General features: G+C 42.3%; 1 protein-coding gene across 4 annotated transcripts; it reads right to left on the bottom strand.

The window, feature by feature from the left end:
* Nucleotides 1-1818: 1818 nt before the first annotated feature.
* On the bottom strand, nt 1819-19887 carry filip1b (filamin A interacting protein 1b). Of its 4 annotated transcripts, XM_071910606.2 has the most exons (5): nt 19639-19887; nt 16302-16472; nt 14751-14929; nt 3312-6102; nt 1819-2585 (listed from the first exon to the last, which is right to left on the bottom strand). In XM_071910606.2, the coding sequence occupies exons 1-5, from the start codon at nt 19885-19887 to the stop codon at nt 2382-2384; spliced, it is 3594 nt and encodes a 1197-aa protein (XP_071766707.1). In that variant the 3' UTR covers nt 1819-2381. The 4 variants fall into 4 exon arrangements, with proteins under 4 accessions (XP_071766707.1, XP_078146058.1, XP_071766708.1 ...); XM_078289932.1 differs by lacking the exons at nt 14751-14929; nt 16302-16472; nt 19639-19887 and adding an exon at nt 11467-11602; XM_071910607.2 differs by lacking the exons at nt 14751-14929; nt 16302-16472; nt 19639-19887 and adding an exon at nt 7822-7961.
* Between the last annotated feature and the right edge of the window lie 737 nt (nt 19888-20624).

Below are 20624 nucleotides of genomic sequence, written 5' to 3'. Positions count from 1 at the left end.
CGAAAATTGCAGTAATGTGGACTTGGCTTCAGAAATGTTTTCTCAGCAGAAGGGCATGGCATGACTCCGGAGGAGAGATCAGCCTCAGATGTGATTTTAATAATCCTGTTCGGCCTCAGATGTTGTTCCCGGGAAGAGCATTTGATCCGGCTAAATCTCTGTCAAACGGCCTGCGGGGGAGTCACAGCCAACGTGAGCTGAAAGAGAGAGACCCGCTCGTTACGAATCAGGGTTTTACTTTCTTTATGTTTACCGTCCCTTGTTTTTCCGGATGCTTCTTCTACCGGAGAAACACCAGGAATCACGTCATCGTGTCTTTGGCCTGGTGCCCGTCTCTCACTCTCTCTGTCACTCCTGTGTCGCCTTGCATCAGCACTATTTCTCATTCCCTGATTCTCCTGGTTATTTATTTAATTCGTTATTACAGGCTAATTAAGATAGTGGAGTTTGCGGAGATGGGATCAATTTTTTTCCCCTGCTCTCCATTTAGAAAACAAGGCAGTTTGTAGATTAAAGTGGTTCATCGATTAGTTACAGGGCATGTTTAATCAAAGTTTGCGCTGCAGCGACATAGCCGTAAAGAGGCTGTGGCAATTTAAATCAATCATTTATATCTTTAGAGATGTCAAATCTGTAAATGGTATCAGTTCTCTTCTTCCTGACTTGTCAACATGAAGATTTTCTGGATTAACTGCTGTAGCATTCTGCATTTCCAGAAACAGACTTCCTTACTTGTCCATGTGAGGGAGCTAGATGCTGAAAAATGCACATTATTCTACTGTGCCTCCTCTGTAATGTTGAAATACATCAAATATGATATAATATGCAAAATATGACATAATATGTAACTATATAAACGTGCCTATAACACTCTCTGCTGGTAAATTTGCAAAGATCTTGTGGTTCTGAATTGTTTTAAATGCTATATTATTAATAGGAACACCCCTTGTTTTGATCTTCTTCCTTTTTCTTGTGTATGTGTTTTTAACTTGCTGCTGAATTGTAAAGCACTTGGTGTTATATAAATAAAGTTCATTTATTCATTCATTCATTCATTCATTTATTCATTCATTCATTCATTCAAACAGGTTCATCCTTTGACATCCTGGTGTGATATCATGCAAAACTCAACAAAACGTTCTTCCTGATGTTTTAGGGAGTCTTTAGGGAGTTCATCAGTCACATTCAGATTTCTTTTGCAGCAACTAGATCCTTATAGGAACCAAGACCAAGACAAACATGACCTGTCTCTGCTTGTTTCCACTCTCCTCTTTTCTAACCCTCACTATGTAATGGTGGTGATACACATGGCAATTTTTTTGGGTATCCAAGAAGTAGAATCAAACATCTTTTGAAGTGTTTCCTGGCAACAAGATATCTCTGTGTGATCAAAGCAACGATGCTGGGGCATGAATTTCCCCTGTGTATCAGCACCTTGAGGTTCATTGTCCAAGGTAAAGGCTTTACAGTTAGCAAGGTGAATGAAGTTTTGACGTACAAACTCAAAGCTTGACAAAAGCATTGTTTGTCTGTTCACTTTGTTTCACATTTCAAATGTCTTTTGCTAAATAGAAGCCCATGGAATGACATATCTTTTTTGCACAGGCCATGGAAACGTCAAGTGAAAACTATATGAACATGTAAGCTGAGATAATGTAGCTTTCATGGTTGTTTCTGTGTGTTTAGGTGAGCAGCCTTTAGGACAGCAGCATGGGTTAATAGTATGGAGGTTTCCTAGTTGATACTTACCTGCTTATAAAGTCACACAAAGCTCACACAAAACCATGAAAAATGAATGCTAAGAAGCAATGCCATCGGTTCAGAGATAAATAGTTTTTATTTTGGTGCCTGTCACAAATGAGTGTCTTTGATAAATGATGACAATTCATCCTCCACAAACAATTCATAGTGCTTCAGTGATTGGAAACCTCCATAAGCAGTGGTGAAATGAACACACATGCTATGAACAATGTGAATGATGAGATTAAAAAAAAACCCAACAACCTACAGCTACTGCCAATGATCAATGAGATGGAGTTAATCAATACATCACTCAAAATAAGCAGTGCTTTCACATGCAGAGATGCCTCATGACAACCTGAAACATAGACAAGTGAAAATGAAAAATAACCTGGAAAGTGAATACATGAAATCTTTTTTGGAAACAGATATAATTGCAAACTGAGTGTCTGATTGTGATAAAATAGTGCAGCAGCTAAGCTGTTATGAGAAGTGACATCATGTGTCAGCACAGAGATGGAGTCCCAGTTGTGTATGTATACAGTGATGTCGCCTGTATCTTTTTTTTGGCAGCAGATAGGTTACACACTCAATCATGAGGCATTCATATTGAGTCGTTTCCATGGCAGCGTATTTAGCTCTCAGCTCTTCCCTCCCGCTGTGGAGGCTGAGCTGCACACTGTCGACTTCCTCAGCTCGATTTTCATCGACTGGCTCTCGGCGCGCGACTCTAACCTTGTCATCGTCGAGACGGAACCCAGAACCGCCTTGCTGCCTGTTTTCATACCTTTTGACATAGGGATTCGTGTGGCTGCGGCCCGAGTTGACTGCACATCCGAACCGGGCTGGGAAAAAAAAGCGACAAACAACATAAGACACAAGCACAGGGAAAGATTTGGATCATAGTTAATCATAACAAGCTCTAAAACACAGTGGTTATCAATTAACTGTTCTTTATGTAATCTGCGGTTGTAGATATCAATGTTATTGCATGTAAATGAAAGACAAACTCCATTTACACCGGTGTGTAAGGGTTGATGAGGGCTGGCCATCTTGGATATTGATTGACATAGGATAAAAATTTGTCGCTTTAAGGGAATTTGAAGTAGATTCTGCTTATCTATTTATTTGATGTGCTTATTAGCGCACAAATCAAACATCCAAATTGGTCATTTCTTGCCCATGTTTAGTTAAAAGGAGGGAATTTGTCAGTTGGTGACAGTAAAGTTGTGATCGTCAATACAAGACCCATGGAGAGGCCTCTCTACAGTGGGATCTAATGCATGTCAAGTCATTCCAGTGTTAGTATGGTTTATACTGGGAAAGGTATATTCACTGTTGTATACCTGGAGAGAGTGCTATCTAGGGAGCACACACCACCTGCTATCATTTTGAAACATTTCAGAAGCAACTGCAATGTAAAAGATTAGAAATCATTCAGATATTTTTGTTTGCGGATGAAAGCGCAGAATTTCACTTATGCCTCTATGTTTATGGAGTCACAACTTATTCAGACAGAAAGCTAGCAAATGCAGAAAGATGCAGGATATTAGACATAGCAAAGCTCTCACCACTGACTGTGTCGGCCTGGAGGCTGCGGAGGTGATGGGAGTGATCGTTATGCTGCTCGTCATTTTGCTGGGAGTCGTCTTCCCCGCCGACGCGCTGGGTTGGCGTGGGGAGCGGAGCACAGTTCCCGTTGCGGTTTCCTTGCTTTCTGAGCTCAGACCAAGAGGCCTGACCATCAAGGTAGGACTGCTGCAGCTGTCCGAAGGCCTCTTGAACTGTGGGCCCAAGTGGATGTGGATCTTGTTGTCCTCTGTTGTGATAATGTTACTGTTGGTGTTGTATTTCCTGACCGGTGCGGGCAAAGTTTGCTTGAACACAGCGCGTCCTGTGGCCATTTCCTGGGGCTCGGGTGAGGCGGACGCTTCGGCCACAGGAGTGGTGCTGACTGTGATGATGGACACCGGCGACTGAGGGCCGTCGGAGCTGGAGCCTTTGCTCTTGTCTGGAGACTTGGCCCTGGAGATGGTGGTTATAGTGACCGGAGATTTGGCTCGATCGAGACCGCCCGTCACCTCGCCGGCCTTGGTCTTTGACGTCACGGTGGTGGGCTTGGGGACGATGGTGATGCGAGGTTTCTGAAGGCCAAGTGTTGGGATGATGGTGGTGCTGGAGAAGAAATCCTCAGCTCGAGGACTGGTGATCTCCAAGGTGGCGGTGCTGTTCTCGTGATCGGGGGTCACGCGAATGCGCAGCGGCTGACCAGGCTTTTGGGACATGGTCATCTCAGATGCTTGGAGTGAGGATTCCCCATTGATCCGAGGGTTTGTCTTCTCTGGGCCGGTCTGAGCGAGTGTAATGGCCTCCTTCTTTTTCATCCAGGGTATCCAGGATTTTCTCGGCCCGAGTTCTGATGCTGCCGCTGGAGGGTAGCGTTCCAGCACTGCGGGCTTCTTGAGACCCCGTTGTCTTAGGTTGCTCATTAAATGGTTCTCCTCCAGGACTGACTTCCTGATGAAGCCCGCCGCCGTCTCCTCCTCCGCAGGCTCACCGGCCACCACATCCGTCTGCACTGCGGTGGAGGTGACGGGGACGTCGACCATCCTCCGACCGTTCATACTGGGTCTCAGAGCGCGACTGTAGCGCTTGGTGGCTTCCAGTTCCTTGGTGAGGTTGGCTACCTCCTGGCTCATGCTCTTCTTCTTCTCTTCCTCCTCGATGAACCGCTGCTGCAGAACAGAGTAATCCACCTGCAGCTGGGAGAGCTGGTCCTCCTTGTTCATCAGTTCGTGGATCTTCTCCTTCAGTGCTTGGACGTCCGTCTGCAGCTCTCTGGTTTTATTCTCCTCCATCTTGCAGCGAATTCTCAGCTCGGCCTCTGGGCAAACTACCTCGCCTTTCTCTATGGCTTTGTTTCTGGCAATCTGACCCTTCATCTCCTCCAACAGCTGAGAGAGGGCATTTGCTTTGTCCTGCTCTGTTCTGAACTTTTTCTCCAGTAGATCATACTCGTCCTCTGTCTTCATTAAATCCCCTTCTACCACCTCAAGTTGTTTGAGACGGCTTTTCAGTCTTTCAATTTCCAGCGTGAGCTCTTTCACTTTGTTGTCCTCGTCCGGATATCTGTTAGTGTCCTTGTTGGTCCGCCTTCTCAGCGATTCCCTCTCTGTCTCCTCTAGTCCATCCATTCTTATTTTCATCACACTTACCTTGGAATTTAGCTCCCTACACTTTTCCTCTTCACTTGCAAGTTTAGTTTTCAGATCATCTTTCTCTTTTGTGAGATTTGTCACGTTAACTTCCATCTCTGATTTGAGTTTGAGGAGTTTTTTGCTCTCCTCAATGAGCTTCTCTGTGACCTCCATAACTTTGCTCTGCTCAGCTTTGAACATCTTATTTAAATCATCGCTTTTTTGTTCTTCCTGTTTAAGTCTCTCTGCCATGTTTTTTCTTTCATCCACTAGTATTACTGTGAATGACTTCAGTTTCATAAGGTCGTCTTTGAGGACCAACTCTGCCTTTTCAAACTTAGACTCTGAGGACTCTAGCTCTTTCACACGGCTCTTCACCGTCTCCAGCTCACCAGCCAGATCCTTCACCACACATTTCTCTTTTTCCAGGTTTATATGAAGCTGAGAACACTGTGTTTTGCTCCTATTGAAAGCTCCCTCCAGTTTTTCCAGTTCTACCATTCTCTTCTGCAGTTTGTCCACCTCCAGCCTCAGCTCCTTGCTGTGGCTCTCCTCATCCTGAAGCCTCTTCCTCAGCTCCCTGCACTGAGTCTCTGTCTTGGTTATCTCCTCATCCTTACCCTCCATCTCCAGCACTCTCTTCCGCAGGTTCTCCAGTTCTGCCATGAGACTGGAGTTCCCGCACTCCCCTTTGCTGATCTTCTCCCTCAGCTCTTGGAGGTCCTCCTCTGATTTCTGCAACGTTTTGTTGCTCTCCTCCAGCTCCTCAAGCTTGTGCGACAGGCCGGCCAGCTTCAGCCTGAGCTGGCGGCTTTGGGACTCTTGGTTTGCCAGCTTGGCGGTCATCTCTTCGTGCTCCTGGGCGAATTTGGCTGCTTTGTGCTCCAGCTCGGCCTCCAGCTTCAGGACCTTCTGGCCGTCCTCCTTGGCGGTGCCACTGATGGACGTCAGCCGCTGCTCTCTCTCCTGCAGCTTCTGAGTGAGGTCCTGGACCTTCTGGCTCTGCTGGTCGATCTGCTCGATGTGCAGCTGCCGCTCGTCCACCAACATCAGGGCAAAGGACTTGAGCCTGACTAGTTCCCCTCTGACCTTCTCCAACCTCTTGCTGTGGTCCTTGTCCTTACGAGCCTGGTAGGCCTTCTCCTGCTCCAACAGCCTTTTGAGTCTGAGAAACAGAGGGAGAGAAATACAAAATGTGAGTGGAGCATTGTATCAAACATCATTTTTGAACATCAGAACATCATTTTTTTATGTATATTTTAGTACTGCAATGCCAACATCATCATTTTGTTGAAGGATTTGGTTATAAACATGATGAAAATTTGACAAAGAACAGTTCTTATTTATTATCAATCACTCATTAAAAGACAGTTACTTATTAAACACCTTGCCTCCATCACCTCTAAATTCCCTGTATCCTCGGTTAACAAAGTTTTTTTCAGATATTGCTCGTGCGACCACTCCTCCCATGATATGTGGTAACATATAAACACGTAGTAAACCAATAGGATCAATTTAAAATGACCACTCCATCGGCTACTCTACAGTATACCATGTTTCCTGTAAGTGAATCAGACAGCGAAAGACTGCGCACATCTCTGAGAAGCCTGACCAGACTCAGAATGAGAGCATTAGTCCCTGAGCCTGGATGGGGAGGCAGGCAAGCAGAATAAATGGCTGCAGCATGATAAGCGAGGGAACAAAGGAAAAATAGGCAGATTAGTGCCTGGACACTCATGTGATTCCCTCCGACAGAGCTTACCCCGGCCTGTCTAGTGCAGTGAGCGTAGTGCGGTAGGAAAGAATAACAGCTGCAGGTCAGGAACTCCATTAGTACACAGGTGCATGGAGTTACTAGCTGTGGGTTTTATTTGTTTCTGCTGTGACTTACCCAGCCAATACCAGAGTTTCCCCTACCTTTTGAATAGGTGAGGAGGGTCAGCCTGCCTTAAGAAGCTGCTAAACAAATTTCCCACCTAAACGAATTTCATTTGTTTGGGTTTCAGTTGAGAGTTTTAGTGTCCAGTGGTTCAAAATGCTGATTCATGGGATGTCCTGGGTTTGAATCCGGCCCAGGACCTTTGTTGCATGTCATCTCTCTCTCTCTCTCTCTCTACTCCAGTCTTTCTCTCATCACTTTCAACTCTCTAATAAAGGCAAAAAAAAAGCCCCAAAAATAATCTTAAAATGCTATTTCAGAGAATTTTCCACCCTGCCAAGAGTAAAATTCTGGGGGAAACACTGGTGTGTGCCTACTGTACCGGTTACACTGAGTAAAGTACCACACATAGCAAATTTTCCAGCCTTGATTTTTCAGTGGCAATTATTTTGAGCTGACAAGTGTTGATTGCAAAATTGTTTGTCCACTCGCAGAGCTGATATGGCTCTGGGCAGCTGTTCAGAAGTGTTAAATTATGTCTGATGGGTGCAGACTCATATAAACACTGACAGACTGTTGATTTCTTCACTCCTAGAGTTAAATTAATACTGACGATTTAGCTTTGCATGAGACACAAACAAGTTAAAACAAAATCAGAGGCGGTGCAGAGCTGCCAACCAAGATCTGAGAAATAAACCTGCCTGAGTTAATGTGCTTTTTGGTAGATGTGTAACTAATCTCTGCGGGAGTCTGTGTGTGTCTCTGTGCAGCAGCTCAGAGAGACTCTGCAACAGATCTCTTTTCATATGGAGCATGCACAATCACATCAGACACCCGAATGCATAAACAGCTCTTTGTATTACAAACAAATCTCCAATTTCTACACAAAGTCACCATAAGTCAATCTACAAAAAAATACATGATTGCAGCCAGATTGCACTCTCTCACAAGAAAAAAAAAAAAGTTCCCACAGCTCTCCCCCGAAACTCTACTAAACTTACCCACGAGTTGGGATGCAGGGCAGGTCGGTCCATATCTAAAGAGAGTTTTTGGGTCTGAGCAGGAGCCGGACTGCTGCTGGGAGTCTCACGGGGTCAGAGAGCGAGGGAGGGGCCCCGACTCCGCGGGGAATTAGCCATCACATTCCTAACATGTCATCAACGGACAATGAAAGGTGCGTGTTGTGTAAAAGAGCGCTGCTCCGCTGGCTGGTGATGTCACCCGGCCCATATATGGTGCAGAATGGCGCTGCCCTTGTTTGGACACTGAGGAGGAGGGGTTGGAGCCAGGGGGGGGGGGGGAGGCTTTTAGCAATCTCTTCCCCTGCTTTTCCCCTATTTTGCTCTCTCTCAGGGGCGGAGGCAGGATTGGGCAGCCGCTGGGAGAGTTTCAGCGGGTATGAAATCACATGTTAAGCCACTTTTATGTCTAAACATTCCCGTTTGTTGTGTTTCTTATCCTCTCCCAAAAACGTTGCTCCATGTCTGACCTAATTGTCCCCCTGTCTGTCTTGCGACTGGGCAGCGTTTCCATAGGAACGGGGCAACAATGCAAGGGGAGAGTTTTGTTTTGGAGAGGACAATGCCAGACTTGCACAGCCATTCTCATTATAATCCCCATGTATCGTGCAAAGGGGAACGACATGGATATAAATTCTACATAACGACAGAATAGTGTGTGTGTGTGTGTGTGTGTGTGTGTTGTGTGTGAGATCATGGCCTCAGACAGAGCAGAGGAGGCTTGCGGTTTGCATAGCTCAGACTGTTAAACAAGCCAAGTATGACTGGTGCAGACAGCTTACAGATACAGTATCTCTCTCTCACTGCTCTGCATTATTCTACCTAAATACACAAAAGGATACAGGAATATTTCTTTCATCTATTGTCTGACTGCTGCGGCTTTGATCCTTGCACTTCTTATAATGTTTTAGATCTAGGAATATAAGCCCATGCTACCGTTTCACAATTCACTCTGGATAAAAGCTCCAGCTAAATACCTGCACTGTAAATGTAAAGGCCGTCTCTTACACACTCCTCTTCTCAGCCATAACATTTCTGGTCTTGAAAGAGCAGGAATAATGCAAATGCCAGCATGGATGATGTCATCTGTCAGAGGAATTATAAAGCGCGCATCATGAGGGAAAACACTGGCCTTCAGACAATCTGGCTGTCCTTCATTCAGGGCCCAGACACTCCTGGGTAACAACATCCAGGCTGACCCACACAGTGTACATATCATCCACTCCTGCTGTATTTACCATTACATCAACACAGTTTCTGCAGGCACAACAATATTCAAAATTACTTTGATGTTTTATCAACTTTGTCTCATTTCTGCAACCAGAAATCTTCAACTTTTAAGTGCCATATAATTTCTCTCTAGGAACAATTATCCTGGTTTTCACATGGAAATGCATAGTGTTTAAAGTCAGAGAGAAAAGAAAAATGAAAAAACCTTTTTCGCCTTTTTAGCTCATTCTAACTACCATACCATACACCTGTTTGACAATTTATGCCGAAAAAATGACAAAAAAAAAGACTTTCTTGTATTTTTGTGGAGGCGACATAAAAATGGCAATCTGCTCTCAAAATCCTGTTCCATTGTGACTTTAAAGCTGCACTAAGTTTGCACAATAGGTACCTGTTGAAAAATCTGAACTTCAATACCCAGAAATCCTGTGCAGTGAGGTCAGTAAACGTCACACAGCTCGCTCATATTTACCGATCTGTGATGCTTTATACCAAAGAAACGAAAGAGACGAGAGAGGAGAAGATCTAAATTTGGATTTCACAACTGACCAGAATTTAATTTATCCAAATTTAACGAATATACAGCGTCTCAATTAGAAGAGGATGGGATGCTGTTCACTGCTGCAGCCTCAAATTTGTGATTTAGACTGCTAAGACAGGTGTATTTTTAAATAAAATTCTAGCCTAGTGCGGCTTTAAATCGCAAATATATACAGTAATAATTCTAAATAATTCCTCCAACATATATCTTATCTTTTTCCTCCTGTCCATCTGTTATCATGACCCCATTAGCAGATGATGCTCCTGCAGAGCGTCTGCCTGTCCTCAGCTCTATTCACAGCCTGTCTGCTGACAGAAGCCCGTCAGCGAGAGCAGAGAAAGCCCAAAACACTCGTAAAGCCGAGCCGAGCCCCGAGCAAACACATTAGACCAGGAGAGGCTGATGTCCAGCTAATTATAGTCACAATAATTATCATCCTGTTTTTACTTTCCCAACAGATGAGTCAACAAGAGCGTTTTGACACCAAGAATGCACATTTGTTGTTGACTGTTGACTGTAAAAAGGGGATTTTTTTCGTCTGCATTTTTCACATGAATCAGAATTGTCCACCGCTGTGAAATTACAGGGAATCAAACCTATATTTCTGCGAGGCCAGACGTGGTTTTATTGGTTCGAGCCCCTCAGCAGACAGGGACCGGGGTGGCAGGGTGGCCCGGCGGTTGGAGCGGCCGTCCCGTAACCACAAAGACGCAGATTTGATCCTCGCCACAGTCGTGTGTCCTTACTGTAAGTCGCTCTGGATAAAAGTATGAGCCAAACAGCTAAAAATGTTAAAAATGTGGCACTAAATCCTGCCAGAACCTTCCCTACTCTGTTTTCCTCTCAACTTTCCTTTTGTTAATAAAGGAAAAATGCCAAAAGGATGGACTCTTTGATTTCCTTTAAAAAAGAAAAGAAAAATACAAGTAACAAATTACAATTACTTTTGTTACTGTAATTGAGTAGCTTTCTTGAATCTTGTGTACTTGTACTGTTTGAGCGTTTTTTGCAATCAGTAATTATACTTTTACTTAAGTATGTTTTGACTGAAGCATTGCACTGCACAACATTTTAAACTACATCTATTACAAGGTACAAATTTTGCAGGTTCTCCGTTTGCATTGCATCAGAAACTGGCCGTTGAATGAATTGTGGTGATTCACTGCTTTACTTTGTTAATGCTTTATTTTGTAATTTTTCCTTAATTAAAATAATCTCGTTTGAACTCCGTTTGTCCATATGTATCATCATATGTGACATATGTTCTTCTTTTGTAAACACAGTAACTTTTAACTTTTTAAATGAGCTACTTTTAAGTACTTTTAACTAGATTTTTACACGTCATTTTACTACTGGGAGGGCGTGGTTGCATTGACTTGTAGAGCAGGTTTGTCCCTTTTCCTGACATACAGTCGTCTGCTGGAACAAATCTCATCACTTTCAATCTGAGTCATTTACACAAACACAAGATCTCAAGTCAAGACTTTAGAAACCTTTTCAAGTCAAGTCTCAAGTCTTCTCTTCATGCATCAAGTCAAGTCTCAAGCAATTAAAACTGTGACTCGAGTCCAAGTCATGTGACTCGAGTTCCCACCTCTGTGAAAAAGTAAATAGAAGCTAGTCGTTTTGATGAAGGCGTCGACATTGAGAGCGTGGCCATTGGTGTAAAACTGGACTTAAACTTCTGTGTTTACGACCTTTGAAACAAATCTGTTTTTCTACTCTACTGCTAGACAATGGACAAAGAGAAGCTAATTACGAAGTAGTTGTTTGGTCGCCTGTTGTCAGAACTGATCAGATTATGAAAACGGTTTATAGAACGTAACGTTTTATTAAATATTTAAAAATGTAGATACTCACTCATTTCATCAGGGAAAGAGAGGGAAAAGTAATGGGGGGGAAAAGAGCGCCAAATAAAGTTCACACCCACTGAAAGATGATCTGTTCCCGTTTTGGCGACTCTGCGAAGCTGTTGGGATCCCGGCAGGATAGTTTCCAAACAGATATCATCAGCCGCTCGCTCGCTCGCTCGCTCGCTCGCTCACTTGCAGCGTGTGAGGAACCTGTGTGAGAGTTGATGTGCAAACAGAGCCTGTAATCGTCCAGGCTGATCTGATCTCTCTTGGGAGTTACATCATCCCCCTTGTGCTCAGGACCGTCCCGTTCATGATATCACCTGCTGCGAATCTGCAGGCTGACCGCAGCCGGGAGGAATGTGTTATCAGACCGAGCTGAGAGCCGGCGGGGGGGCGCAGACATTTTCATCTGCTGTATAAGAAATATTGCCAACAAGAATGCCATGCTGAAATACTCTACTAGGTATAGACATATTTAGACATATTTGAAAGCTGCACTTCAGTTGCTGCTCAGTTTTGACTCCAGATGGCAAATTTTCAGTTCATCGGTGCAAAGTGTTTTTTTCACGTTTCCACCTGCGATTACATCTGACAATATTTGTTTCTCATTTGAAAACTTAATTTCACATGTGAAAGAGAAAATTCACAGGTGAAATGGGAAATGCAAAATCTCACATTTAGTGCATCAGGATGGTTCAGTAAGCGTCAGGTAAACACCGCCACTTTCTTGTGATTGGTCACTCTTTCTGGCACTCTGGCACCTAAATTGGGTAAAAATGTCCATGTAAAGTATTTGCAAATATCAGAGGTGGGGACTCGAGTCACATGACTTGGACTCGAGTCACAGTTTTAATTGCTTGAGACTTGACTTGATGCATGAAGAGAAGACTTGAGACTTGACTTGACTTGGGTTCTGGTGACTTGGGACTTGACTCTGACTTGTACTTTGATGACTTGAAAAGGTTTCTAAAGTCTTGACTTGAGATCTTGTGTTTGTGTAAATGACTTAGATTGAAAGTGATGAGATTTGTTCCAGCGGACGACTGAATTTAAATTCTGTTTTCTGAATTTGTATGGAATGATTGAATTTATTGAAGTTGAAACTGATTATAGAAATCAAACTCATGATGCTCTTACCAAGTTTTTATCCTATTAAAACCATATTGCATTGAAAAGTCCTAGATATTTAGTTTTCTTTAAGATATTAAATTGATACTGGACTCTTGATTTGTTCTGACTTGACTTGCTGTTCTACATTTAGACTTGAGACTTGACATTAATGACATGGACTTGACTTGGACTTGACTTGGTAATCTACATTTAGACTTTGGGCTTGATTTGAGACTTGAGCCTCAAGACTTGAGACTGACTTGGGGCTCAAGCGCAGTTGACTTCATCACACTGTAAATCACTATAGGAATATTATAAGAAAATCTAGAAAAGTGCATTTTCTGGAGAAAATGTGTGCGATTGCTGATTGAGACTTGACATTAATGACATGGACTTGACTTGGACTTGACTTGGTAATCTACATTTAGGCTTGGAACTTGACTTGAGACTTGTGCCTCAAGACTTGAGACTGACTTGGGACTATTTAGTGGGAGTATTTCTGCACACAAACTATAGAAAATGTGCGCACTTGGCAGGCATTTCAGATGTTGGTCTCATGTTTTGAGTCTGCACCCGATCCAGTCGAGTGCGCCTATTCTCCCTATTTCACTTTAGTATTTCTGCACATCCCAAAAGGTTTGTGCAACTCAAAACCTAAAGTCTTCGAGTGGATCTACGTGTGAACCGTGTCTGTGTTGACAAACTCTCTGCCATGCCTTGATAAAGCATGACTCATTACCCTTCCTATCAGAACCGCCATCCAAAACCCCTATCCCGGGTCTTATCTGATGTCTGCACCACGTCGCTGCTGTTGGACGAAAGCCATGGATCTGCAAAAAGTTTGTTTTTTGCAAAGAAATTTGTCATTTATACGCATGCATTTTCGCAAACATATGAACCGTTTTCAACAGGTTCCAAGGATCTAAGCGTCTTGAAACTCACTCATCGCATAAACAATCATGTAAATTTTCAATTCAGCTCATTCAGACTTGCAGTTGCGTGGTTTCCCCGGGACAGGGGCAGGATGAACCGTGCTGTGGGAGATCTCAGCTGCTCTGTCCGGACATGCGGAGGGTCCGAGGTTCTAAGAGTATAGATTGAAATCTGGATTCCAGCCTCCTAAATTCCCCGAGGAATCATCATGCTGGTATTGAATTTCTTTTCTGTCTGTCTGTTTATTCACGTTCACACTTTCTTTCTTTCAGACAGCAGGAGGGTTCAGCAGGTCAAAAACATCCATCCATCCCCTTTAGAGAATTATATTATACCCTTGTATCGTCCTTCTCTCCATTCGTGAATGCATGAATAAACATTTGATATAGACAGAAGACCGCTGGTGTGTTTTATACAATAATTATTCACTGCAGAACCCAGGAAGATCATCATAGACCTGCAAATTCTTTCACACTACTAATTCACAAATTATGCCAGAAACTTTCATTATTTTCGCAGCTAACTAGATTTTCAAAATAGAACAGAAGATCTAAATGATGGTGATTACCTGGCAAAGTGTCGGCAAACTCACCATCCACAGCTTGTGATGATTTGTTATCATGTCTATTTTTTCAGATTTTTCTCTAATTTTTCTTGTGAAATAGTGACTTGACTTGACTATTAATACATGCCCGCAGTAAGGTGTACTGAAAACAGTGCAGATTTTACACTAAAAACTACACTAAAAACACAAAATAAACATAAAAAGAGCAGATTTGTACACTTGAAACAAGACAAAGTACAAAAATATAAGTGAAGTGTATGTAGCCTACATACTAAGTTACAAGTATACACAAACTATATTCTCACCACCTGCCTAAAAAAATGGACAAGTTCTTTTAAGATGATTGATTGATTGATTAGCCTGACTGCCTGAAAAGGGAAAATCATTCTTTGGTTGTTCTGTTCACTACTGTGCATCACTTTGTTTCTCTCTCTCTCTCTCATACACACACACACACACACACACACACACACACACACACACACACACAAGCTCTGGCCCATATCCCATAATCTGGGATAATAATTTTCTATCTCTTACTCTAATTATCCTGTTTTGTTGTCTCCTGCTTTTTTGGTGTCTTTTGTCTTCTGTAATGCACTTTCTAAATCATAAATCATAAATAAACCTGACTTGACTTAACACACACACACACACACACACACACACGCGGCCCTCACCTCTCCCTCTCCTGCTCCAGCAGATTGGTGAAGTCGTCGCTCTTGTTCATGAAGTCGGCGTGCTTCCTCTTCTCGTTGTCCAGCTCGGTGACGGTGCGCCGGTGGCATTTCTCCGCCAGCAGCAGCTGCTCCAGCATCCGCCGGTACGTCTCCCTCTGCTTGTCCTCCAGCCGGTCCAGCTGAGGGGGGGCAGGACAAGACCTCACTGTGACTCACACTCTGAGACCAGATCACAGTGTGAAACCAGAGCACAATATCCCCAACCATTAGACATGCACCAAAAGAAAGAGAGGAGAGACTCTTTCCGCACAATTATGAGCTTTATTCACCTATTTTCATGCAAATTGCAGATTTGTTCGGCCTTTTTTTTTTTTTTTGCCATTCCCTGCAGACAAGTCTCCTCTCTGAGCATGGTGAATCATGTTTTCATGTAGAAAGCGCTGTGTTCAGTATACAGAACGACAAGATTTTAGAGGCTGGTTTCACTCTCCACGTGCATAAACCCTGTTGAGCAGCAAACATTTTGATTTTGAAGAGATATTGATGCGACAGCCTGCACCAACACTGAAAACCAGTGGAAATATAGAGCCAGAATGAAAGTTGAGAAGATGTCCATAGCTGGCCATAGCTACTACCTGCATCATTTTGTAAATAATATCTTTCTCAAAATTTGCTCTCATTGAACTTGGCCTCCTCCTGCATATTGCCTTCTGTGAAATGGCTTCTGGGTATGGATTATTGTACGGTGTTTTTCTTTTTACAGTTAGTATATACAGTGGCCAGGAGTAGAAGACTGTGGTTTTAGGCCCTCTGAGCAGCTTTCAGATGTGAATATTTGTAATTGAATGTATGAATATGAAGCAAAGTGGGGCTAAAACAAGAGCATGCTTAGAAAAACTCTTCCCTGGATAAATAAAGGTAAGAAAATACAAAATGGGAGAGAAAGGGAATATCATGGCAGCGGTTGTGAGGCTTGAACCTGTGTCATTATGAGTACGCTACATGGTGCCTTAGCCTGCTGAGCCTCCCAAAAAATACTATAGTATTTGCAAATAAATCTTAGTGCTTCTTTTATCTCTCTTTGGATGCCAGATGGGTGGAGTTCACCAAGACAGGTCAGATCATTTTAGGTGAGAAGATAAAAAAGTAGAACTAAATTGCTGCTACTAAGTTACAGTAATGAGAGTAAATGTAATTTACTGCTTCCACCTTTGCTGATATTTATTTAGCAAGTAAGTAAGCAAGGCCTAGATTTTTATTTGTATAGCACCTTTCAAAGTGCTTCACAAAAGAGAGAAAAGGTAAAAGAGTAAAAGGAATAACATATGTATATATAACAGTACATACATGCAACAGTCCACATTATTCATTAAAGGCCAGAGTAGAAAGACGAGTTTTGACGTTTTTGGTTCAGTTCAGTTCTTACAGAGATGGAGAGCTTGTTCCAGAAGACCTCTGGATTTCAACTTGGTCATATTGAAAAGCTTTAAAAGATCAATACTGTCTCCATACATCGGTCTGACCCTTCAGTATACTGTGCATCTCTCTCACCTCGGCCATGGGCGTCTCGTACACGTCGTCCGTGTGCGTCCTGCCGCTCAGCAGGCCGTCCCGCTGCAGGGCCTGGAGCGGCCTGGTGGGAGCGGCGGAGGCGTAGTGCGCCTCCAGAGCCTCGGGACGCGTCCGCTCCGACTTCAGCATGGTGATGATGTCTTCTCTGGCCTGGAGGCACAGGGAGCAGAGGGAGGGTCAGTCTTCACCGCAGTGAGTCCCTGACTACACAAGATACACAGAAACACCATGTTGTTGCTGCTGCAGGTCGAACCCAGAGAGGTAGAGGAGGGTGAACCCACCTGAACTCTCAGGTAAAAACTCTTTTTTATTTGCAGAATACAGTTTACCCATCTTTTCTGAGCTGACATGAATCTACAGTGTCGTGGAAAAGTTTGTACACCCCTTAAGTTTTATCACAATTTATTGGGCTACGAAATTATTTTAAAATGAATGGGGTTTGTCACATATAGGACATTTACAAAAAATTGGTGATGCTTTATTTTCTGGGTCCACAATTTCCTAATAATCTCCTACAAAGGAACTGTTAATTTCTTAGGAAGTCAGTAGTTATATAGAAAATGTCATCAGTCTGGTGAAATCGATAAGATACAGTCAATGTCTAAAATAATTTCTATTGGAAAAATAATAGGCAGAGGTCAATTTGGTAAGCCAAGGCATTATTCATATAATTATATAATACAGTTATTTGTTGAATTCTTAATTAATTTTAGTTAATTTCTAATTTTCTATATAACTACTACATCATTTAATGGTTCTGTCTTGGAAACAACAGAAGAAATTGGAGGAATTTACCAACTACCATTGAACTCTTTCTCTATTTCCTCTATAATTAGAACATAATTTTATGGTTATTTCCAGGAAACTTCCTAAGAAATTAACAGTTCCTTTCTAGGAAATTATTAGGAAATTGTGGACTCTGGGTTTTGCTCGGTACATCTGTGTACATTTTTACATCCATCATCAGTTCCTTTTACATTGACATTATAATGACCAAATATGACCACAAGATGGCGTAAGTCTGATCAGCACAGCATGTGAACTGCTGCTTCTGTGTTCCCACCAGCAGAGGGAGCTGTTCCCTCCAGCCAGCCTGCAGGACATCTCCTCTCACACACATACACAAACGTCCATAACACACATTCCTGCATAGAGATGGGAAACAGGACAAAACCTCTCTTTATTACAAACATCACTAACTGTTAACTGTGGGTTGAATCTGTAGAATAATCTCTTGACTCTTTTGATTTCAGCTTTATAAAACGGTTACCATCACACTGTGGCAGAATACATGAGTTTAGATACATGAAACCCTATTTAAATTATCTGTTAAATATTGTTTGGTGTTGATTCATTCATGTATTTTCCTTTTTCCTCTTTTTATGCATTTTAATTATTTATTCTCTCTTCTTATACACTTTATTATCTCTTTATTTGTTTTTTTTATTTATCTTCTCCTGTATATTCTTATCTAATGTCTTTATATACCTTGTGTAAAGCACTTTGAATTGCCTTTGTGTACAAAATGTCCTATATATATATAAACCTGCCTTTAACCTGCCTTGCCAGCTTCACATCATGAGGATCACGATGGAAATAAACCTCTGATTTTAATCCTGATCCTCAACTATATAGTCGATTTTTTCATATTTTGATGTGTTTGAAAGTCCTCATATGACCCAAAGCAAATCAAAAAGCAACTCTTCCTCCTCTCCTTCCTGAAGTGTTGCTGTGTGTTGAGTCTTTGTCCGTCCCAACGCTAATGGAAAGGATTCAACACACCCAGACAGATCAGCAGGATGGAAACGGAGGGAGAGGCAGCAGCATCCTGCCTCCCAGGAGAGACAGACAGCGGCTTATAAATGAGCCTCCATTAGAAAATCATTATCAGACGGTGGACTCTGTTTCCAGGGTGGTAAAGGTTACTTTCAAAATGTAACCCATCAACAGACCCGGAAAATGTCAATTCGTCTCAGCGCTAATGCCACCGAGACGAACTGTAGCTTCTGTACGTTCGGCTGATGAAGGAAAAGTTTAGGATGGACTGCTAGCAGGTGTTCCCTAAAATCAATGAAAAAGGCAACAAAACACATGGATGGATGAAATGAAACTACATGACATCAGCTGACTGCCATCACCACCACTACCCCCTCCTCCCTCCTGTCCTGTCCTGTTGTCATGGTAACCAAGCCGTCCAGTGAGCAGTCCCAGGACGTCTCCATCAACAACGAAAATGTCCCACCTCTTCCTGTGCTGAACGGACACATTTTTTACACCGCAGCTGGTGAATTAAAGAGGCAATCGATAAGATTTTTTACTGCCCCATAGCACAAAATGACCATAGGGGTTATTGATGTGATTATTGATCAGTACCAGTGACTCAGTGATTACTTCATCAGGTGCTGAGATTTCTGGCTTTCAAAACTCACTTGGCCTGGACTCTGTTTTGGAACAAAAACTCCCCATCCGATGCAATCTGAAGACTCTTCCAACTACAAGCAACTGATCGGTTTCACGACACATTTCAACTACTTTTGTTGCCTTTTTCAAAGCTAAAACAACAGTCTTATAAAATGTAATGAAATGAGCATGAAGTTAGAAACACAGATTACATGTTGTGGACACAAATAATGTGAAGATTACGGTATGTTCCTCCACCACAAACTGGATTATGTGACAATAACAGGAACTGGATACAGCATTTTCATGTGTTTGTCACGTGAAAAAGTTAGCTAACGGTTCAGTTTGGGCAACTAAAACAACTTGGTTAAGCTCAGTGAAAGGCTTTGGTCATGGCTGAATAAGAAATACTTTAGCTAAAAATGAAAACTTGAGAGTAGAAATGTTCTCGGTATGAGCCGGGGATCGAACCCTGGTTGTTGGAGCTGAAGGCGGATGCTTACGTATTTCTCTTGCTTCTCATGCATGGAGCTCATATTTGCATTTTAAAACATCGTGCTCATTTCAGGAGATCAGACTGTAAAAAGCCTCGTTCTCAAGCCAGAAACACAAATGACAAAGCAGTACTAAAACAGTCTTATTCTTTTTTTCAAGAAGTACTAAAACAGTATTTAGCATGGTGACATATTCCCTCTTCATTAGATATTTCTGTTGGATCTCTGCTCTATCTCTATCTCTCTTGCAAAAATGTGACTTTATATAGTTTTGTTAATTACAGGCCGCCATAACTGAAGGGGAGAGGGGTGGGGATGCTGCTCCAGAGATCTGTTCATGTTGTTGCGATCCCTCCTGGTCACCAATAGAGATCAATATGAGTGATAGATTACTAAATGCCTCTTTAAAGTGCCTCTGGTACCTGGACCTCTCCCTCCATGACTCCCAGCAGCTGCAGCAGGTCGGTCTTGGACAGATCCAGTCCGGCCTTCCTGCTCTCTGCGGCTTTCTGCGGTTTCTTCGCCGTCTTCCCCTCCTTCTCCTCCCGCTGGACCTTCATCTTCCTCTTCGTCAGCTCCGGCGCGTTCTCCTCTTCCTCCTTGATGAAGCCTTTAGCCGGCTGGATGTGTCCGTCGTCCGGACCCTCCGTGGTGCAGCTCCTGGATCGCATTTTCACCTGTGTGGTTGGGACAAAATGGATGGAAATTTAAACAAAAAGGAAATATCAGTCCCAGAAATCAGACTTCGGCCAATCCTAATATGACAGTAGGAATCAAGGTTATTATAGTTTTGCATTTTTCATTAGTTTTTATTTTTATTTCGTTTTGACTTTTTGTTTTCAATTTCAGTTTAGTTTTAATTAGTTTTTAAAGCGGGTTTGCTGGTTTAGTTTAGTTTTTATTTTTTGAAAATGCTTAGTTTTAGTTTAGTTTTTATTAGTTTCAGTGTTAGTTTTAGTCTTTTTTTGTAATATGGGGTATTTGTCAGGGGCGAGATTCAAAAAGGTCAAAAAAAATTGAAAAAAAAAAAAATTGGAAGATAGATTTCATATCCACCCAAAATACTAGCCTTATGTATGAAATAAATTGACAAAGACGAAAACTAAAGACATTTTCTCTATAATTTTAGTTTATTTTAGTTTTGTAAACACACAATACAGTTTCAGTTAGTTATCGTTTTTTTGTAAAGCCTCGTTTTTATTTTTATTTCAGTTAACGAAAATGTTTTTTCACACCTAGTTTTCGTTATTTCGTTAGTTTTCGTTAACGATAATAACCTTGGTATGAATGTCCTTGTAAAACAGAGGCATGTTTTGTTTGAAAAGTCAAATGAATTTCTGCACTACATTATTAACCCTTAGAACTTAATGATGTGTCATTTTCAACTCATCTACATATCTAGTTTGGA

The sequence above is a fragment of the Centroberyx gerrardi genome, chromosome 18 (genome assembly GCF_048128805.1).
Source record: "Centroberyx gerrardi isolate f3 chromosome 18, fCenGer3.hap1.cur.20231027, whole genome shotgun sequence".
Lineage (NCBI taxonomy): Eukaryota > Metazoa > Chordata > Actinopteri > Beryciformes > Berycidae > Centroberyx > Centroberyx gerrardi.
Note: the sequence above shows the minus strand (reverse complement) of the source record. Positions and strands in the feature narration are given on the sequence as shown.